The 21,542-nt window shown below is 53.5% G+C and overlaps 1 protein-coding gene across 2 annotated transcripts; it reads right to left on the bottom strand.

Moving 5' to 3' along the window:
* Positions 1 to 1,889: 1,889 nt before the first annotated feature.
* On the bottom strand, positions 1,890 to 21,329 carry Frmd1 (FERM domain containing 1). 2 transcript variants are annotated; one of them, XM_060373302.1, is made up of 13 exons: positions 21,057 to 21,329; positions 19,937 to 20,027; positions 14,948 to 15,027; positions 14,438 to 14,514; positions 13,154 to 13,340; positions 12,187 to 12,342; positions 11,564 to 11,629; positions 11,413 to 11,481; positions 10,609 to 10,783; positions 9,472 to 9,777; positions 8,535 to 8,642; positions 8,374 to 8,452; positions 1,890 to 7,014 (listed from the first exon to the last, which is right to left on the bottom strand). In XM_060373302.1, the coding sequence occupies exons 1-12, from the start codon at positions 21,123 to 21,125 to the stop codon at positions 8,412 to 8,414; spliced, it is 1,425 nt and encodes a 474-aa protein (XP_060229285.1). In that variant the 5' UTR covers positions 21,126 to 21,329; the 3' UTR covers positions 1,890 to 7,014; positions 8,374 to 8,411. The 2 variants fall into 2 exon arrangements, with proteins under 2 accessions (XP_060229285.1, XP_060229286.1); XM_060373303.1 differs by having other exon boundaries at positions 8,374 to 8,449.
* Between the last annotated feature and the right edge of the window lie 213 nt (positions 21,330 to 21,542).

Genomic DNA, 21,542 nt, shown 5'->3' with positions numbered 1-21,542 from the left:
TTGCTCCCTAGGCCTGGTGGGACGTGTGGATGAGGCCACAGCACAGCCTTGCCCCAGATCCTCTGAACCTAGAATGATAGAGTAGGAGCGTGGCTGGGCCCACAGTGGAAAAGGAGCTGGGCCATATGCCGCACAGCTAGAGAGGGATGCCTGTTACCTCAGGAGATGTAGTGAGGTCCAGAGACATACATGGGCTCTTTCTGCTCCCGGCTCTGTCCTAGACAGTTTAAAGCCCCATTCCCATCCTTCCAGCTGTGATGGAGGTGGAGACCAGAGAGGGCCAACACAGGCCATGGGAGGCTTGTAAGAGTCAGCATGGTTCCAGGGCCACAGGCACCAAAAACATGTTTGTTCATCATCCTTGTCCTCCTTAGGGAAGTGAAGTCCCAGGCTGGGCATGAGTGACAGGAGCCTCCCGTTTGAGGGAAAGGGTGGCAAACCCTCAGACTCTTCTCTGTAGAGCGGTGCGTAGCTGTTACATCTCTGGGAACTTAGACAACAAAAAAGAATACAGTCTGCGCTCCACCTGCCTCAGGTGCAGTCCATTTCCAACACGGATGCCAGGGACAGCACAGGCTGGCCTCAGTGATGTGCCTGACAGTAGATTTACCTGCTGTTGGCATTATGGTAGCTGAAGAGGCCACAGTTTTAGCTCCATAATTCTGTTTTTTGGTTCTCAGATGGTTTGGGCTGTGCCTCGGCTTTACCAGGCTGTCACAGAAGCCCAGATTCACAACACATAGTACCCTGGGGTCACTGGACCTGGCTACTTAGATAGTCAGATGAGGGTTTGACCTGTCCCCCGTCCCCCATTGCTCAGGTTAATCTTTACAGAATGGAAGCCAGTGGCACTGAGCTGGAGATGAGAGGGGAATCTGGAATGGGGCTGCCCGAGTGAAAGTCTAACAGAGCTGCCACAGCACCTAGGAAGTCCCTGGCTTCCTCCATCGGGTCAGCTAGGAGGGACTTGGGCAGGAAGAACATGCTATAGCAGGGGCTATAGGAGGGTTGTTAAAGAAGAGCAGGGGCTCATGCTTTATGAAGAACATATCTTGAACGCTTCTTGCCTTTCTGGAAACGTGGGGGGACACAGCTGTGCAATGGTACATGTCCCTGTGTTCCAACGACAATGCTTGGCTAGGAGGCAGGATCTTAGATGACCAGCAACTAGCCCTGTGTGCTCTAATCCTCCATGTGGCCAGACAGCGCACAAACCCAACATCAAGCCTATCATGGATTCAGCATGCATGGCTATGCAAGGTGATGCTGGTTCACAGTGTGCTCTGGTGGAGCGGGGCCCCCTGGGAGCTCCTTGCTTACATTGGTGAGCCTTCCGTGTACCTTGGAATTAGGTCACAGGAGAAGGGAAATGAGGGCTTCAGGCACAGAAAGAAGAGTGTGTGTGGAGAGTGGGAGTAAACAGGCATGGTGACTCCTTAGGATCAGTGTGAGTTCGAGGCCAGCCCGGTCTACAAGGTGAGCCCAGGACAGCCAGGACTACATAGGGAAGCTCTGTCTCAAAAACAAACAACAAAAATGAGACAGAGAAGCAGTTTTCTGAGATGAGTCACAGCTGATGGCTTCAGGAAACATGTGGTTTGAATTACAGGACAAGGGTTCTGGCTTCCCATCCTATTCCAGAGAGAGGAGATGTATGTTCTAGAGATTAATGCAGACCTGCGTTCCATGGGTAGATCAGGGGAGGTATGCGACATGGGATTTCTGTCCCCCTCCTGGTACCTGCAGGAGCCTGGGGTGAAAGTGGCAGATAATAGAGATACAGAGATAACGAACCAATCAGTAAGTGAGTGATAAATAAAGAGCTAGATCATGGAAAGATAATAGAAGACAGACCCACCAGTCAGTAATACATAAATTATAGCTAGACACACAGTCAGTAGGCTGATCAGTAAGTGGACCTGATCTAACCCCATGTATCAAAATATAGTTTCAACAGGCAGTCAATATATAAGCAATACAGAGCAGTTAGATACTTCATGCCCCTTTTGCGTGAAGTCTTCCATATCAGTGTGCTCTCATACCCACAGCCCTCACAGTCCACAGGACAAGCGCTCAACAGTACAAGTAGAAGGAGAGGAGAATCAGGGTGCGTAGACCTGCTGCTCTGAAACCCTCAAATGCCTCCCTAACCTCCTGGGCTGTCACCATAATGAGCCAGCATGCCCCAAGCCTTAGACTTCCATCCAAGGCTGAGCGTTCTTAATCCTGGACACTGCTCCTGACCTCCCACCTCCTCCCCACATCTTTTCCTGGCCTTTCCTAAGGCCCAGCCATGCTAGAGGATTCATGCCCCAATTCTGGATGCTCTCATAAAAGGCAGAGGTTTTGCTAGTGAGCAGCTGGCCCCACTATGCCCACTGACACTCACATCCTGCTCTGTGGGAGCCTTTTCCTTTCCACCTTAGTGTTACTGCCCCAGGCCTTGTCCACAGACCAAGTGTCAGAAGTCCAGAGGGCTGGAGGACAAAGGGCCCAGCATTGGGGAATTACACTGGACCAAGGTGCTGTCAGCAGGCCTTAGACACTTTACATCCCTGACTTCTTGTTTCTGCTTCAAGGCCTGAACCATTGGCCTTCTCTGCCCAGTGTATTTTCTGGTGATTACAGCAAGGTGAACAATGGGGTGCAGCTATGCCCAGCTTTGCACAAGATTTTGGAGTTTCACACAGTGTAGACACCAGGATCAGTTCAGGGCAGAGACTTGGAGCCAAGGCCAGCAGCATCGGAGGGGCCACAGGGAGGGCGAGCAGGAGTGAAGACAGCCACCAGCCCATAGCTCTGTTCCTGGTAGCCAGACTCCTCTACACGCTGCTTGGGTCAAGTGCAGAGGACATGGTCATATGTCCCTGAAAGCCAGCTGCTCTGTATGGCTCCTGAGACAACAAGATTAGTGTCCCATCTCCAACCTGATGTTGAGGCCTAAAACCTTGACAGATGGTCCCAGGGTAGTGCTTTTTTAGAAATAAAGAATTAACATGACAAATTCTGACATGTTCTTGAAGATAAGTGAAGGAAAGATTAAACACCACTAAGCCCCAACCTCTAAAATGTCGGCAAATAAACACCAAATCCAGAGGGCAGTGTCTTTTGTTTTGCAGCGCTGGGGACCAGATGCAGACTCATACATGTCCTGAGCAAATGCTGCCACTCAGCTACTCCCCACTGATAACACGCTTGAGACTGCCTCTCAGCTGCTCCCCAAGCCCGACAACACCCTTATACCTGCCACTCAGCTGCTCCTCAAGCCTGACAACACCCTTTAGACTGCCGGCGGCTACCAAGCAATGGCTTAATGTTGTCTGCTGGGCCCTAGACCATCACCCCCTCATATGACTGGAATGCCTGTCCTCTTCCTGGTGTGGCAGATGCATTTTGTTTCTAGGATTTCAAGGGCTTCTTCCCCTCCCCCACAGCTTGTTACTAGAGGGCTGAAGAACCTTTCAGATTCAGAAACTGGAGCATTAGGATTTAGAGGCTGGTTCCTTTGTGTTTAGACCCCATGTGGCCCCAATACCATATGTTCTGGCTCACGCTGGCATCATGACATGATGTCTTCACTCTGTCATGCATTCCAGAATAGAGTGAGCCAGACTTCCAAGTTGCAGGAAGCCTGCTGCCCTACAGTGGGCCATAACACATCCAGCTGGTGGCCATCTCTCATATCCCCGAGTTAGGACATCTCCATTTGAAGCCCTGGGATAGATCCCACCTGCCATGGTCCCTTGGAACCACTAATCTCCAGAAGGTTGATGATAAGAAGTGGGAAAGGATAAGATCCCAGCGACATGCAGCTGATGTCTTCATCTGTGCATTTTCAAAACTACAACCATGCCGCTCTACTGTGGAAGGCCTGAAGCTTCGTTGCCATTGGTGCTGGGATAGTTGGCCTGCCTGTCCCCTGCTGTATGGCTTTTGGGCAATAACCTCCATGAGACCCCATGTCAGAGACACTCATAAGGTGAAGGCACTCCCACCAGAAGAGGGATGTGGAACAGGGCTCTGGCTTCCACCTGCTGAGGAGGGGAGTGAGAGCTTTGGTGTAGGCTCTTCTCTTCTCTGTTGGCCATGCACCACAAACAGCCACCCAGAGTTCCTCATCCGCTTTCCACACTAGGTACCAAGGGCTTAACAGTAGGCTCGTGGGCTCTAGCTGCAGCGAGTGCTGCAGAAACACTCCTGGTGGGTGGCTGTAGCTGGCTGAGCATGACTCCGAGATCTGGACACCTAGCTGTACCTTCAGCCTGGCCCTGCCATGGAACCAGCCACGATGGCAGTCCGTTCTGCAGGAGAGAACTGATAATGAGTTCCAGCCCCTGCTCAGGGACCACAGGGACTGGTGGCTTTCTTTTTTCTAGTCCCATAGATGAATATAGGAAGGAGACTCTTGGACTTTGCCTCAGCCCCTTCTTATGCCCCTATGTTGCCCCCATTGCACCCTCTTAGGCAGAGGCATGGGGAGAGCCTGGCCTCTAATTGTCCTCTCCATTCCTTAAGGATCACGACCACAGTCTGCAGCTCTGGGCAGCCTGGCAGCCGGAGGAACTTGGCAAAGTTCCCCATGCCTGTCCACAGGCCCAGAGGAAGGACAGAAATAGGAATCCTTATGGGACCCAAGTGGTTTCTCAGGGTCGGCCAATGGTCTTGGCTCCTTCTAGTCTGTGAAGACACAGGGCACAGGTCCTGACCTCCACGTATCCTGAGCTGCTGAGCACACACTAAGGGGGAGTTGGACTGGCCTCCGCTCCTCTTGGGAGCATTGAAAACCACAGTCCCTGGGCCAAGGGGACTTGCGGGGGACAACTGAGCACAAGGCCCTAGCCAGCTCCCTGAGGACTGGAGGACCCTGTTGGACTCTCACTGCTCTGCTCCCAAAAATAATGGAAAGCAGCTGTAACAATGGCCCATGCACTGCTGGGAAGGGCAGGCAGGGACATCCAGGCCTAGGGGAGGACATACCACAACAGAGCTGGGTTTGTCTGCTCTCCGTAGGCATGCTACGCCATGCTACACAGCACATACCACTCTGTCTGTAGTGCCTTGGTTCCACAGGAACCCCATGGTGATGAAAACACTGAGAAAGCCAGGGACCTAGGCCCTGCCAAGTACCTGTCCACATTTGACTTCTGGTGGGAGCCAGCTCCATGTAAAAACGGAGACATGGGCTATTTCCTTCCTTGGGGGCACTTGCGAACCCCAGGACCAGGTGACATGCTTGAGGTCAGGCAAGGACGTGGAGGAGCAGTGTGACCTCACGGAAGCCTGAGGGGTAGAGATGCCACTGATGGGAGGGACTACCCTGCCTCATACTCTTCAGGGGCATATGTGGTGAGGGGGACCTGAGGCAGGGCAGGGTGGATACATTCCTGGCTCCCTGAGATAGCTTTATGTCATGATAATCACTATCCGTCTGCATTCATGTCCCTGAATGTGGTGGGTTTGTGTGCTTGTGTGCCTGAGTCAGGGGTAGGGGGCATGTCCTCACATAGTCCTGCCCCATGCCTGGCACCCACACCTGGCACAGACCTCCATTGACACTAGGGTTTTTGTTCCCAGAGGTGTTCTAATGGGAGATAGTTTACCTCTCAGTCGGGGCTGGTTAACCCCACTTTGTACCAATGGGCAACACTGATCTTTGGGGGGAAGCAGCTTGGGGCAGCCTGGATGCCCTCCTCCATCCACAGTTCCCAGTCTGTTCTGTAGCACACTGTCCAGGAAATGGAGCCCTCAGCCCAGCCAGCTCCCCTGTGTGAGTTATGCCTCAGCCGCCATCCTGCCTGGCCAATTTCACACATTCTGCTTGGGCTCCAGATGCACAGGAGTAGGCCTGGACGATGGAGTGTTGCCCTCCCCAGCCAGCTAGACTTAAGCTCTACTCTGACAAATGTTAGAAGGGGACCCAGATGTGGCCCTCAAGAACCTGTGGCCAGCACGGACATACAAGTCTCCACTTGCTCAAGTAAAGGGACATCAAGTGCTTCTTTGTACCCTAGACAGGAAGAGTCCTGAGGGCCCCCCGGGTAGACAGCCTACCATCCTCCAGGGTCTTCCCAGAGCCCAGGAACTTCACCTGCTCAATGGCTCCTGGACCTCCTTGGCTGTGGTAAGGAGAGGAGACCCCGAAGAGCCCTACACCACTGCCTGGGCAATACTGTCATGGCCAGGTGGAGGGAGCCTCCACAGCCTAAGGTGTGTGGGAAGGGTGTGCTTCAAGGACAATAATCCATTGCATCCAATGGTGTCTTGTTTGCATAGACAGTGGTGGGGTTTCTGGGTGGAACTGAGCCACATATTGCAAGGGAGGCCTCTGAGTTGGGTACAGCACTTACAAGCAAGCCATGGGACAAAGAAATAGAGTTGTGATCTAAGAGACCCTGAAGCAGCCAGTTATGAGTCTTCAGAGCCTAGGCTGGCTTTGCAGTCATAGGGCTCCCTCTAATGTCTAGCTCTCACCATGACACCTTCCCTCACAGCTAAGACAAGAGCCTAGCTGCTTCAGGGCTGGGGTGAGTCTCTGGTCTCCTGGTTCTCTCACACAGGAATGCCCCTGAGAATCCTGGGAGTTTAGAGCCAGAGACAGGAAGAATAGAGCCCAAGCCCACCCCTAGGCTAATGCTGGAGCTGGTTCCCCTGTGCCTTACAGGTGGGCTGGCAAAGAAGAGTCGGTTGATATGGTAGGCTCAGAGCTGGCCAAAGGCTGGTGGTGCTGGATGCTACCAAGCCACCTTCAAGGCTGCTGAGTGGCTCTTGCCCATACCACAAAGTCCTTCAGGGATGGGTCTTCACCAGGCCAGTTCAGGGAGAGGTAGTTTATGAACTTCTTGCCATCGAGAAGAGCGCTGGCCTCTTGAGGAACTAGCAGTTTCACCAGTGTGCAGCCCCAGGTGTCGCTGGGTGAGGTAGTCACGAGGTGTTGGGAAAACTGACACAAACAAACCCACGTCCAGGCTGGGGGTGTACTGGGTCACTCCTGGGGTCGGCCTCTGACTCCCCAACCTACAGAGAGAAGCAACGATGTGGTACTTCTTACCCTGGTGACTGGTGCCTTCTGTGCTGTTGTAGCTCCATGACTCCAGCTGCAGCCAGACCATTCTGACTCCAGCTGAGGCAATCTGTCCTGATAGGCCATCCTGTTCGTATGCTCGGTCCTAGCATTCATGCAGTTCTTCCTTTTAGGCTGCCTCATCCTGTTTCCTCTGACCATCCAGCATGCAACCGCTCCATATCCTGCCCTGCCTTAGTTTCCCTGATACTCTCAGATGCTTTAGTGGTCCCCTAGGCTGGGCTGGGGGCCCTCGTGCTGCTCTGATGCATTCTAAGAGAATTCTCGGGAGCCTCCATGCCATGGTGTAGGACCCTTTTGGAATCCACACTGGCCTGAGGGTTGGTGACCAGCCCAGGGTTCTCTCCCCGATTGTTGCCTTTCTGAACATGAAACCTCCCTCACTACTTAGTGTCTTTCAGGAATGGCTCTGGATGTAGTCACCACACACCAGCCATGGAGGCCCCTGAGATTCCAAGGAAAGCCACCTTTCACCTCAAGCACACTCATCCACAGACTGTGTGAGTGTCATGAGCTGAGAGCAGCCTCCATTTTGCAGTGGGGCCCAAGCTTAGGCTTTTCAGCCATGACGGACCTTTGGAGCTGCCTGGAGGATCCTGACATACTGGAGGCAGGAGAGCTATGCTCAGGGCATGTTGTTGGCTGACTCTCACATTTTTTTCTTTTTGGTCAGTTCTTCAGAGTAACTCCTCTAGCTAAGAGCCTTTGGGAGGGCATAAACTCCTCTACTAAATGAGCTGGCTCTACTCCAGGCCTAGACTCTGCTGTGAGAGTCTCTTGGGCTCTCTACTGCTATCTTCTTTTTTTTAAACCTCTGTTAGTCCAGCATCATACCTGCTGGTCAACCATATTCTGATTTCCTCCTTTCTCCAGGAGATGTCCAACAGGAGTTTTCATGCAAGTCCAGAGCCAGTCCAGGAACATGGAGCCTACATTGTTCTCTGACTAGCTTTCACAGGGCTTTTGGCTTAGTCTCTCTAGTGCCATATGAGGGTGGGAAGTCAAGGTCCCTGGGGGATCTGATAACAGCCCCTTAAGAACCCACATGGTAGCGGTAGACGGAAGGTAAAAATAATATACTGCATGTACACCACTTGAGGATTCCACATTGCCCTGGACCTAGTGTACCACTCAGGAAGCCTGCTCACTTAGGTGCTGAGACCGAAGCAGAGAGCCGCTGCCAAGCCCACTGTTCCCAAGAGCCTGGTCGTACCTCCAGGGCCTCAAGGACCCAAATTGGAAATCTAGGTGGGCAGGGTGCAGGAGCCATGAGGGCCATATGGAGACCTTACCTGGGGCGTGGCCTCAGTTCGCTGGCCCCGTGTCCTGATTAGCATGACCCATACTTCTGCAAAGGGCCCTGGGGAGCTGCTGGAAAGAGATGAAGGAAGAAGAAGCAGATGAAGAGGAGAAGAGTAAGTGGGGCCAAGACAGGAGCAGCGCCCATACTCACTGTTGTGGCTCTTCCTGCCCTGGGCTCTTTCCTGCCATAACTCTGCCGTAGGAACCAAATAGCCCTCCTCATAGGACTGTCTGAGATGAGGCCAGCTGCATGTCTGAACTGTCAGCAAGAAAGATAGGAGCTGTCTGTGATATCACATGCACAGGAGCGCAGAATCCCAGATGAGCTCATCTGACATGTGACATCATCTCCTCCCCGGAGTGGCTCCGCTCAGGGATAGGAGAAGCAGAGGCCACTGCTCATGGAAGCTGTCCCCCCAGCCCTCTGCTGCAGACCTGGGAATGGTCTGCACCTTCTCAGTGCCCGTCTATATTGGGGCCAGGGAATAGTGGCTCCACTGTTGGAATGGAACTTGTCCCCAGCAGCCTCCTAGCATCCCCTTGTGATGGTTCTTCAGGCTGTGACACTTTGTCTCATAACCACAGACCCATCCTGAGAAGCCCTGGTGCCCTTGGTGCCTAGGACAGGACCAGGTGAGAACAGAGTCCATTGGCTGCTTCTGAGGAGGCAATCATGGGCACAACAGACCATGTGGCCTGGATGAGGATCCTGAACAGCCAGCTGGCCTTGTGAGTGGGTCTCAAAGGCTGAGTCACTATATCCTCACACCCTAGAGAGGGTGTGTGGCCATCAGCTAGGTAGATCTCATACCCACCTTCTGCCTCCTCCAGCTGCCTCCTCCAGCTGCTGCATTGTAGCCCATAGAGTTTGGACTCGGCTTCAGAGGTCAAGGCCATCTGCTCCTTACCTGGGCAGGGCTCTAAGAATGTGGCCTCAGACAGTGCTAGTGACATATCTGCTTGACCCTGAGTGGCTTTGTGTAAGATACTATAATGTACAGCCCGGAGTGGCCATTCCAGCCTGTACCCAGGGAGTCAGATTAGCATTAGCCAGGTCAGGCTCTTTGCTGCCTGGTCCTATAGCTCACCTCTGCTGTTGGTCCATATGCCCTGGCTACTGCAGCTGCCCCAGGAACTACTGGATGACGTCCTTCCGCAAAGCCTCTCAGTCACTGTGGGCTCATCAACAGACATCTCACACTCTCCGTGCTGGGAGCTAGGCTTGATGCCTGCCGTGTGGCAGCTGCCCTGGCTTTTGGAGTGGTGTGAGAGGTGGTGGAGGGGATGCTGGCTACTGCTCCTATTGTCTTCATTGCTTGGGGAGCCCCTCCTACATGGGTCCAGGTCCAGGTCCAGTGGGTCATGAATATAGGATTCCCGGTAGCGCTTCTTCTCTGTGTAGGAAACAACACAAGAGCCAGTGTTGGAGGGAGATGAAGTACCACCTGCATTCCTAGGGCCAGTGGTGGTCAGAGTTCTGCCAGCCTGAGACGCATCAGAGCCCAGGTATGTGAAGCAAAGCATCACCCTTGGAGAATGAGCCCTGCATTCCCATGGTGACATCTAGACAACCATGAATGGAACTTGTCCCCAGCAGCCTCCTAGCATCCCTTTGTGATGGTTCTTCAGGCTGTGACACTTTGTCTCATAGCCACAGACCCATCCTGAGCAGCCCTGGTACCCTTGGTGCCCAGGACAGGACCAGATGAGAACAGAGTCCATTGGCTGCTTCTGAGGAGGCATGGATGTGGGATGTGTACCCGGCGACCTCAGGGCCCTGCCACATAACACGGGCACAGAGGTCCACTCACTCATGCCTCACAAATATGTTCAGGCACACTCCCCCCCCTCCCTCTGCCTGTGCAATATGGCTTCAGTGTGAAGAAGTCAGGCTCTCAGTGGACTTGGAAAGAGAGAACAGTGGCTTTTGGGGCTGACCCCCCCATACAAGTTGCATCTTTGGCTCTTTGTAGGGACAAGGATGTGAGGAATAAGACACTGTAGAATCATGTGCATCTCGGAGTGAAGGACAGAGCCACCCACTTTCCATCCTAATCCCCGTGGGGTGGGCTCACCACCAGCAGCGATGGGCGCAACAGACCATGTGGCCTGGATGAGGATCCTGAGCCAGCCGGCCTCGGGAGTGGGTCTCAAGGGCTGAGTCACCATATCCTCACGCCCTCTCTAGGGTGTGTGGCCATCAGCTAGGTAGATCTCATACCCACCTTCCGCCTCCTCCAGCTGCTGTAGACACTGCAGGACAGGCCGCAAGCTGAGGTGGGCCCGGTGCGTGGTGCGAAGCAGCTGCAGCAGGTAACGGGAGCGCCAGGCATAGCCCGTGTGGAACAGCAGCTTCCGTGTTGCCAACAGCCCTTCTGGCTGGATTTCAAGCTTCTTCCCCTGGATAGACGAGGAGGCCAATGTGATTTTACAGTCCAGAAAACTGTCCCGGCAGCAGGAGAGAAATACCTTAATGTCAGCCATTAGCCCCAACTGGACTCCGGCCCACGCTTCCAGTTTAGAGAATTGGTGTCCCTGTAGAAGCAGGTCTGCGGTCACTGACTCAGTCCCATCTGTCTGCAGTCATGAGGAGGTATAAGGAACCTCCTATGGAGGACTTCCCTGCTTGAGGCTATACACAAGTCTTTCATAAAGCATATGCAGTGAACTCTGGTCACTGTCTGGGGCCAGCCAGCTGTCCAGCGACCCTCAGTGTCATGGCTGTGGGTCCAGAATAAGGCGAACAGAGGCTGCAAGGTACCATGACCCTAAGGTACCATGTCTTTTCTCTTTGTTGCTGAGTGGGAGCTCAGAAATTGGTGGTAGCCACAGCGATACATCTCTCAGAGAGCTCGATACCACTATGGCTATGCCACCAGGAATGGCTGTGAGGACCAACAGGACTGGGAGATGCCTGGGATGCAGAGAGGCCATAGGGAGCTCCCGATCCATCCTGAGGATAAAGTTGCAGGTTCCTGGGCCCTTAGGGCTCCCAAGTGTTGTGGATGCCATCCCCTTCAGACACCCACCAGAAATGTCACCTTCGAAATATGTGACCAGGGGAGGTTCCAGAGCAGCTGTGGAGCGTGGTCGGTCTCCTGAAAGACAGTGGTATTGTGGAAACCAGAGGCCAGGACAGCAGGCGATGGGGGAGGGCAGAGAGAAGGGAGGGGTCCTCACCTGATAGATGTGCACTCCTTTCAGAGTGAGTCCCAGGAGAACAGTAGGGTGGTCTTCCTTCTTGTCCTAAAAGGACGCAGATAACTGGGGCAGGTGGAAGGAGGTTGGTCCAACAGGCTGGAGGCCCCACCAACTGGGAGCTCTGCTTAGGCCCGTCTCATTGCCCTACATATGCCCAGACCACCCTGCCACCTGTCCAGGATACAGGTGTGCTATATTCCCATAGGTATTCGAACCCCGTGAGCCTCGTAGACAAAAGTTCCATCTTTAGTGCCTGCTGTGGGAGGCTGTCCCCAGAGAACAGAGGTCATGCTGTGCTCCGGCCATGAAGGAGGGCAGCCAGAGGGGCCAGGCATAACAGTCCAATCAGTGCTACACCAAACCAGTTAGAGCGGAGGCAGCGCGAAGGCTTAACAGAGCTCAAACACCAGAGAAAGTCAGCATGCCACCTCCAGGATAGCTGCCAAGTAACCCTTCAACTCATCACGTGCCAATCACGCCCTAAGGACAGCCCCACGGACCCTACCCTGGAGCCCCGGTCACATTGTCAGCCATGGGGAATCTACCCACCCTTGCTGTTCGCGGGGTTCCCCCCTCCCCACCTGTGACACCATGGGGCCGACCTTGTGCAGCCTGAAGAAGTGGACAGGGACATCCTCGAGTCGGCAGGCATCTCTGATGAAGCGTAGCACAGCCTCCTTAGGACTCAGGCCCTGCTGTTCACGGTGCATGGCGGGCACATGCCTGAGGATGTAGTCAGCTCCTCTCTTGTTGATAATCTGAGGACAGCCACCAGCTAGCTCAGATCCCCCACCCCCACCCCGCCTTTTCTCTGTGCCAACCTCTCCCCACCTTTGGAGCCAGAGCCAACATCATACTAGAGCATATGTCCAGTGGACTGCCTTGGGCCTTCTGCGTTAGCCTCAGACCCAAAGGTGAGGATGTGATGCCCCTAAATCTTTGGTCCTGCCTGCTCTCTTGTGTCACTCAGGTGCCCACAAGGACCATAGAAATAGCCCTCTTTAGAGATCCACGGAGCTCATTTCACTCCCACAGCCACTGCTCTTGGGAAAACTCCTCAGTGAGGAGGCCATGGCTGAAATCAAAGGGCTGAGGCTCCAATGAGCCATCTGCAGAACCATTTGCTCAGCGTGGCAGTCAAGCGAGGACTGTGCATACCAAGGAGAACCACCTGTTGCCCCCTCTGCTTCCAGTATATAGGTGAGGAAACTGAGTCACAGAGGCACTATGGTACCTGGGATTGTTGGCTTTTACAGAGCCTGGCTGGCTAGCGCTCTGCAGCTGGGCAGGCCACCGTAGCTCAGAGATGTTTAGCTTTCTGGGCTTATGCAGGAGCTGAAGGCATGGCCAACTTTGGCCATCGCTTCTATCCCACACTGCTAGCCTTTGCAGTGTTGGTGTTGGGGGTAGGTGAGCACCCTGGGACTTAGGTCCCTCTGTCACCATGCCCTTATCCTTCTTTATCCCCTCATTTTCCCCTTATTCATGGATTCCAGAGTTGGCTCTTGGTGAGCAGACATCAGAACCCCCCCCCCACACACACACAAGGAGGGTACCACATAGCCTTACCCACTGTGGGAAGTAGGCGTGTGGCTCGAAGTACCTGCCCACATGAACCGACTCCTGGTGGTTGCCCAGGTCAGCCTGTAGCCCACAGGCGGCCAGCAGGAAGTAGGTCTCCTCTCTGTGCATGCACTTGGACCTCAGGACCTGCTCCTTCAGGTGGCAGTAGTACAGGCGCCGGGCCGTCTTGTCACTGGAAAGCAGCAGGGCGGGGGATGAGGAAGAACGAGTCCTCCCGTTGCAGCCCTCCCTGCATCCCTGCCCTTCCTGGTCCACAGGCATCTGAGCACTCTTGGTGGTCATTTCCTCATCTGTTCATACACATGGGTGTCTCCTGTTTCGGGGTCCTTAGTGAGACACGGATGAAGTCAGGGGCTTTAAGCAAGATGAGGTCTGTCTTTACAGGTGACGCACTCTAGCAGCTGAGTTCCCAGGGACAACGGGTGTCATTTGAGAGAGCTCCAGAATAAGGGTGCTTGGAGTCCTGGCACAGAGGCAAAAACCCACACCACAGACTTGCCTCCCAGGCAGCCAGTCTACCTATCCAATGTCATCATCTGGCCAAAAGCAGGGCTTCACCTCTGAGAACCTCTCCTACATCTTTTAATATAGCAACCCGGCTGGCCACTGGTACAGGGAACTGTGTCATCAGCCTCCATCTGGTTGTCCCTGCTAAGATGTCTCAAGAGCTTTCCACATAGCTACACTTCCCCACTCTCCAGAACCTTCTTCAGTTAATCCCGTGTTACCTCATTCTCTAGAGCCTTCTATAGTCATCTGCCTCTGACTCAAGAATCTTCCACATCCCCATTCACCCTTTCTGGACAGCAGCAACAGACTTGCACTTGCCAAAGGCCATCCTAAGGACACAGGAGCCGCACTGACACCTCCCCAGAGTTCTGCTTGGAGAGCATCTGGTTCTTGGATGGTCTCTAAAGAGCTCACCACTTCCTGTCAGACACTAAGGCAGCCCAGTGAGGGCAGCAGATCTACCTCTTGGAAAGCAACCTACTGGTTCTCTACTCACCCTTCTCAGGACCCTTCCTGCTCGCGTAAACTTAAAACTTGACATGCCCAGCAGGAAGCACAGTTCCCATTTAAAGCTGAATTGGAGACTCACCCACAGCTGCCAGATGGAGACATCTGCCACGGACATCAGGAGTCTCTTTATATTTGGACTCTTCCCCTCTCTCCCCCTTCTCCCCACCCCCCAGGCACCTTGGAAGGCACTTGCCTATTAGGACATGTGTTTCACTTTCCAGGCAGTGTCTTTGATTTCAGGGTAGTTACCTTATTGCCCTCCCGTTTTCCACGTAGAACTGCACTCTGAAGAAGACGATAAAGGGGGCCCCGGGTCTTTTATCTCTCTGTCAGGTAGAAGAGTGAAGAAAAAGGCAGGAGCCTAGAAATGAACCCCAGTGAGGCATGCACAGCTGGGCAGCTTCCACAGGGGACAGCCTACATTCAGGCCTCAGTGACTGTGATAGTTAATTATACTAGCTTACCTTATTTTTCTTTTAAAGGGGAAAAACCCAAGTGGAATGTTGGCAAAGGCAGTTGAAAGCATCAAATAGGGGGACATGGAGCTGGTGATCCACCCACCATCAATTCTTAGAATGTAAGGGGCAGGCCTTGGGTGCTGGTGCAAGTATGCCAGAGGACAACTCTTGACAGACTGGTGACCGTGGCAGTAACAAAGGGTGAATGTCACCTAGAACCTGCCCATCCCAAGTCAAGGGAACCCTTCATAGTCTCTGGCTTCAGGGATGCACCTAGCTTTTCCCTCTGTCCCACACTTACTTTGTGCATTTCTGTCTTCCAGTCCTTCGAGAAGTATTTGCTGAGCTTTTGCCTCAGATCCATGAACACATACTCATTGTCTAGAGAAGGGAAATCCATATCAGAGAAGGCACTCTCATTGTTCCAGGAATCCCACCAGACAAGAGCCCAGCCCAGCAGGAGCAAGTCTGTCCCTTCACTCAGAGCTTTGCAGCCAGCTGGCATGACACAGCTGTCTCCTCAGAGGCTGAGCACCTCGGTAAGCACAGTCCATACAGACGCTGCAGGTTAAGACACGGTCATCTCAGACTGTGGCAATCGCCTTCCCGGGGCAGAGTCACCATGGGCTGGTTCTCACTGTGGAGCACCTAACCTGCAGGTTTGAGCCCCAGACTAACCTGTCACCAAACTGACAAGTGTGGCAGGGCTTGCTGGCAGGGGTGCCCTGAGCAGGGCTTCCCAGAGACACTCCATGCTGAAGCAAGCTTTCCTGTGCTTCTGGAGTGGACCACTGTGCCTTTCCTGTCTATGCTAGAATGGCATAAACACCTGCCCCAGAGAAGACTGAAGAGCCCCGAGGCTCGTAGGCTTGATACCCAGGACTGAGGTGACTGTCCATAGAGAAGTGACCATCTGGGAAGCACAGAGAAGCAGGTGCCTCAGCATCATGAGTCTGGTTAGAGCTGCGTGGCCAGACCCAGCGTCACAGTTTGTTCTTATCAGGTCAGCCACATTTGGTGGGTGTGCTACCACTTCCCAGCCCAGCTGGTGCCCAGCAGACACTGAAGACCAGCAGGACAACCCAACCCACAGTCCTGGATCCTGAGGCAGTAGCTACCCACATAGACAGGAGGCTGGGCGGGGGGTGTTTAGAAAATGCACAGGAGACAACTACAGGCTTAAGGAAATGGAAGGGGCCCACCCTGCATGGTTATCTCTTAGAACAGGCAGACTTCCTGTTTCTTCCCAGCCAACCTTTCCTATACCCAGAAAGGCAGAGTGCTGAGACGATCCTCAGACTCACCTGTCCCTGTCAGCACTGTCCCTGGCCCTCCCCGCCTGGGCCTCAGAGGGTATGGTTGGACATGAAGCTTCATGAAGCAATCAAGCTGTAGTGAGCTCATCAGGACAATCCAAAGGATAAGCACCATCCTAACTTGGACTTAGATGTGGAAAGTCAGACAGAGAGGGACAATGAGAAGACACAGGAAGGAGGCTTGTCCACAGGCCACAGAGAGACCATGGAAGATTCAGTTGTTAGCACCTTGACTGAGACATCCAGCTCCCAAGACTTTGGGTCACAAATGTACTCAGTGGCCCAATCAGAATGTTAGCCACCCAATGCCTAGGGCCTCTCAGGAATTGTTAGGTCTGGACTCCAGAATCAAACTCCTCAGGAGTTTGCAGGAGGATGCAATGGAAGATGACTGAGTGTCGAAAAGACTGGATCTAACCAGTCAGGAAAATACACTGAATGTCCCTAGGAGACAGGCTGTTAAGGTTGTACAATGTGTGGCGTGCACCGCCAGCCTGAAAACCATAAGAATGTAGAGACTGAAAATGGGTCAGAGTTTCCAGGGTGGGGAGAGGGATGAGGATACGGAACACAGGCGCTTGCACAGTGACGCTGCCTGACAAACCCAGGAGAGAGCTTCACGTCAACCATGGGCTAGATGACACGGATGGGTCCCCGTGAACTCACGGATTGTGAAAAGTCTCCTGTCTTCTAGAGGATGTGACTGGAGTAGGTGGAAAGACTCTTGCTACATGGAAAATGTTATACTTTCTGTTCAGTTTTGCTATGATACTAAAGCTTTTCTAAAATGTGGAGCCCTAAGGCTGGGGCTGTAGCTCGGTGGCAGAGTGCTTGCTTCACTTGCATAAGGCCGTAGGTTCAATCCCCAGTACTGCCACAGAACAATGTTGTCTGCCTCCATGTGACCAAGCAGTGTGGACAGCAGTTCTCAAAGGGATCTTGCCCAGAGGTCCATGCGTGATTCAGTAAAGGAGGAGCCTGCTGCTTCTCTCCCACTCCCTGCATTCCAGCATCAGGGGAGGCCTGGACCTCCCCTGTGTAGAACCAGCAGGGGTTCTACACAGCCCACGCAAGCAGGGGCTGCTACCCGCCATGGCTGTATCCCTGTGGGAGAACTGTTTCTCTTGCAGGCCCTGTGCAGGCCGAGCACACTGTATCTAGCCTGACTCAGGAATGTGGCTACATTCCAGCTTTAATAAAATTCCTAGATGGTTGCTTGCTGTTACTTGGGGGTGATAGAGCTTGTTCTGTAGCCAGAAGCTCCTCTAAGGCAAGGGCTGACCCTGAAGTTGGCATCACTTCACAGCCAAGACATTAAACTGGGAAGTGCCGTCAGCCTTTATTATTTTTATTATTATTATTATTATTATTATTATTATTATTATTATTTTATTTTATAGGTGTGAGGTTGTCAGATTCCCTGGAACTGGAGTTACAGACAGTTGTGAGCTGCCATATGGGTGCTGGGAATTGAACCCAGGTCCTCTGGAAGAACAGACAATGCTCTTAACCACTGAGCCATCTCTCTAGCCTTGTGCCATCAGCCTTGACAGCTGCCTTCTGGGTAGCGGCATTGTGGGGCCTCCAAAGCACCTCAGGAGGCCACTTTAACTCCTTGCCCTGTACAGAAATGAATAGCCTGGGATGGGCAGGTTGAGAAAGAGAAAGAATCCAGTTAGCAAGATAAGAGGAGATGAGTGAGAGGATGATACCAGAGTAGACAGATAAAGACCTCATTCAGGCAACAAGGTTGCCTGGCCATGGACCTATGGAATTCTTATCCTGAGAAAATGCTCCAAGATTAGCCTCAGGTACTCTTAAGAGAAACCCTTGTGGCAACAATGGTGGAAACAAAGCCTCCTGAGACCGGCACATTGTCTCAGGATCAACACTGACATTGAACTCCGCTGCACGTCTGAATGTTAGTTAGTGTGCCTGAGCATGGCTGTGCCTGTGTGCTTCGGCTACCTGTCTGATAGTCCTCCCTAGTCGGATGGGCTTCATCCAGGCTCCTGAAGACTTAGAGGGCCCAGGTGGGTACGGAAGGGTGGACAGCTGCCACCCACAACTTTTAGGCCCTAGCTACAGCGTTGGTGTCCTGCCTGTAGGTTCCAGACTTGCTGGCCTGGGTTTCCTGAGCTCCCTACCCTCCCTTCTCACCATCACTTCCCTCTGATCTTCCTCACCTACATATAAGGAACTATTTTTCCTGACTCCATCTCTGCAGAGCCCTGTGAAAGCACAGGCTTAGCCTTAGGAGGGCCGTATTAGCTGGCTTCCCAATCCTAATAGGAGGTACTGCCCACCTCTGAAGCCTGACCAAGTTCACGGCTAGAATCACCCTCTTAGCCCTAGGCAAGGTTACTTTGGCACACAGCCTATCGACTGGGTAAAGTGCCCAGGTCTCCTCTGTTCTCCTGTGGCTTCCATACCTAGTGTGAAGGGAAGGCCAGCTCAAGGCCAGCTCCAAAGACATGGAGAGGCAGACGTAAGGCTGACCCCGGAAGTTCCAAGTGCTACCAACCAGGGCCAGGCAGGACAGCACCAGCTCTCTGCCTCGCTCCTGGTTACTCTATTTCGACTCCTTGCAAGCAGAGGGCAGGCCCTTCCTTACCTTGCTTGTTTTTGTTTTTGAGGCAGAGCATCACAGCTCAGGGTGGTCTGCAACTCACCACGGGTTCCAGGATTCCTTCAATCTCATGACCCTTCCACTTTATCTTCTCAGGTCCCAGGACCACACGCCTGCACAACCATGCCTAGTCACGCCTCACTGTTCACTGTGTACCTCAGTCTCAAAGGTGTGAAATTATAGACCACGAAACAACTAAAACTATTAAGAGTCCAGATCTCCACTAAAGCGCTCTGGGCACATACTGGAAGGGTACACATCAGTTCGGAGCCCACCTGGAAGCACTGGCATGATTGGCCCAGCTGGCAGCCTTCTTCTCCCTTCAGGCCCCCCAGGTGCGCTCTGAGCCCGTCAGCCCTTAGCTCAGTTTGGAGGAGGGGAAGGCTGAGTCTTTCTTCGCTCCTGTCCTGACCACTTGCTCCCTGACTTGGTAAGACATCTGGCTTGGGTGGTAAGGCTGGTTGGCAGGAACCGAGTCTTCCCCATGAGGAATGTCCCCACACTGGGAGAAGGCACTGGGTAAACATTTACTCCCAGGCCTGCTTTGTGCTGTCTGGCTTCCTCAGCTGGTACCCAGCTGCGGCTGCTCAGCTCCCCAGGCCTCTCTGCCTCGCAGGCCCTTACAGGCCCCTCAACTAGAATAGACCTAGAACAGGCCTTGCTCCCCGTGGCCTCCCGTGACTCCTCCCTGACTACCCAAGTCCACTTCCTAGGTGTGGCTGCCCAGCTGTCAAAGTCCTCATGCGTGGACATTGAGCCTCGGCTAAGAAGTCAAAGGTCAGAGAACACTTGGCCTGGTCTCAGTCATACCACAACCTTTGGCCTCGCACACTAGATACCAGTTGCCTATAGCTTGGCAGCACAGGATCCCAGAAGGCTCCTTCACCCATGGCTTTCAAGTGAGTGTGCCTGTGTGTGGACATGAGCCACGTGTATGGTTATACACGTGTGTGTAACATGCAAATATGGACGTGTGTTTGAATGTGTGTGGTAGCTGCATGTGAGTGAGCCTGTGAGGGAGTGCATGGTTTAACTGTGTGGGTCTTGCATTTGGTCCGCATAACTGTGTGTGGTCTCTATTTACGTGAACATGTTTGTGGTGTGTGAGTATGTATGTGTGTGTGTGTACCTGTGCTCTGTGTCGGAGTGAGCAGTATGGACATTTTGTGGTGCGCGTGTACAAGCGTGTGTGCGTAGGAGCGTGCAGACTCTAGGCATGCTGACCCAGCTGCCTGCTAGTCTTCCTGGTTCAGCTGTGGGCAGGGTCTATGGTGAGATACGTTTCCGGGGACTCCTATTCCTTGCCTCAGAGCAGCCCGTGCTCTGGATGCCAAGTGATGCTTACTTCTGATCACGCTGAGGCAAAAAACATGGGTGTCTCGGATGTGTGCCATATCACACACTTGCTGGAAGAGCTCTTGTCCTGTGGCTGTGGCCTGGAGTAGAGGAAGGGCGTTAGCCGTAGGCAGAGATCCCCCCATAAGACCCTCAGACTGGCAGGGACAAGGATCAGGAAGGGAGCTATGGCACCTGCTCAGGTAGAGGCTGGAGCCAGGGACCAGGGCCTGGGCAACCCACTTGTTTCCAAAGCACAAATTTAAACATTGCCCCCCCCCCTAAAAAAAAGACCAGCCTTGGGAGTGGAGGGGATGTGTTCCAATCCAGGCAGGAGATGCCCTCTTTCCTTTGGGGTCCTCTGCAGCTGTTAGAATGTGCCCGCACAGCTGAACTTGGTTTTTAAAAATCCACATTGGAAGGGTTCTGTAGAGGCCCTAGTTGTTGGCAGAGGGTGGCAGCTAGCATCTTGGTAATTTATGGTCACCTTCTGGGATGTCAGGTACCATCAGTACCTGCTCAATGCTGCTACCTGATATCGGAGGGGACCCCACAACACTAGTGACCTCGCCATGGCATTTGCTGGCTTACAGGTGGAGTCAAGTCCTTCCTGCAGCTAGCAAGGCCCTGTCCCTGGGGCTGAGGCGGCCTAAGTGTGTCTGAGGGTAGCACAATCCCATGCTCACTGTATGTGGGCAAAGGAATGGTCTGGACCACAGAGGAAATACCTAAAGATAACATATGGTACTTCTTAGAGATCCGGAAAGGTCCCACATAACAAACTCAATCCACAGAAGCTCCATGAGGAACAGGGCAGCCCGTGACTGAGGGGGGGGGGAGCCCTGTGGGGACCAGGCAAGCTAAGGTGCTTGCTAGTGACCAGTAAGGTCGACGTTTACTAACTCTGCAGTGTACACCTCACGGTGAAGCCACGGTCCCATCCCCCACCATACCCGGAGCCTCCTCCACACAATCCCTGCTGTCGACACAGCCTCCACGGTCCACCCCAGCCCACTGGACACGTCTCCTGCTGTCTCCCACTCCTTGGGTTGCAAAACCTCTGTAGCTGGGTCCCTGTGGACCCATGGCTCCCCTCCTTGTCCTCCCTGTCCCTCTGGATGTCTGCTTACCTCCACCGACAGCCGCAGCTGTTCCCAGGTGGGCAGCAGGACTAGGATGTCCCTGAGCTCTGAGCTCATCTCAGGGTCCTGGGTGTTGGTTTCCGTTGAGACAGCACACAAGGGCTCTCTCAGAACCAGTCTTTATCTACTGCTTCCTACAGAAAACAGTGAATTAAGGACTGGAAAGCCCCGAGCCTCCCACTCGGACGGCACCAGAATCCCAGTTCTCCCATGTCCTCTCCGGCCAGCAGCACAGGGGAGTGTTGTCACCTCCCGTAGGCAGCTGCACTGTCTGTGCTGGCCCTGTCCAGACAGCATCTGGAAAAGACCTGGAACTTAGTGGCTGAGCAGGGAACAAGGGTCAGGGCTGAAGTGCTGGGTGTGTGGAGGGAGACTGCTGGAATGCAGGCAAGCAGGATGCAAGGCCGGAGGGGGTGGGACCCTGCCCCCATTGAGATGCTCCTTCAGTCCCTCAGAGGGTGGGTGGAGGGGTCC

This window comes from Meriones unguiculatus, chromosome 20 (assembly GCF_030254825.1).
Source record: "Meriones unguiculatus strain TT.TT164.6M chromosome 20, Bangor_MerUng_6.1, whole genome shotgun sequence".
NCBI classification, from domain to species: domain Eukaryota; kingdom Metazoa; phylum Chordata; class Mammalia; order Rodentia; family Muridae; genus Meriones; species Meriones unguiculatus.
Note: the sequence above shows the minus strand (reverse complement) of the source record. Positions and strands in the feature narration are given on the sequence as shown.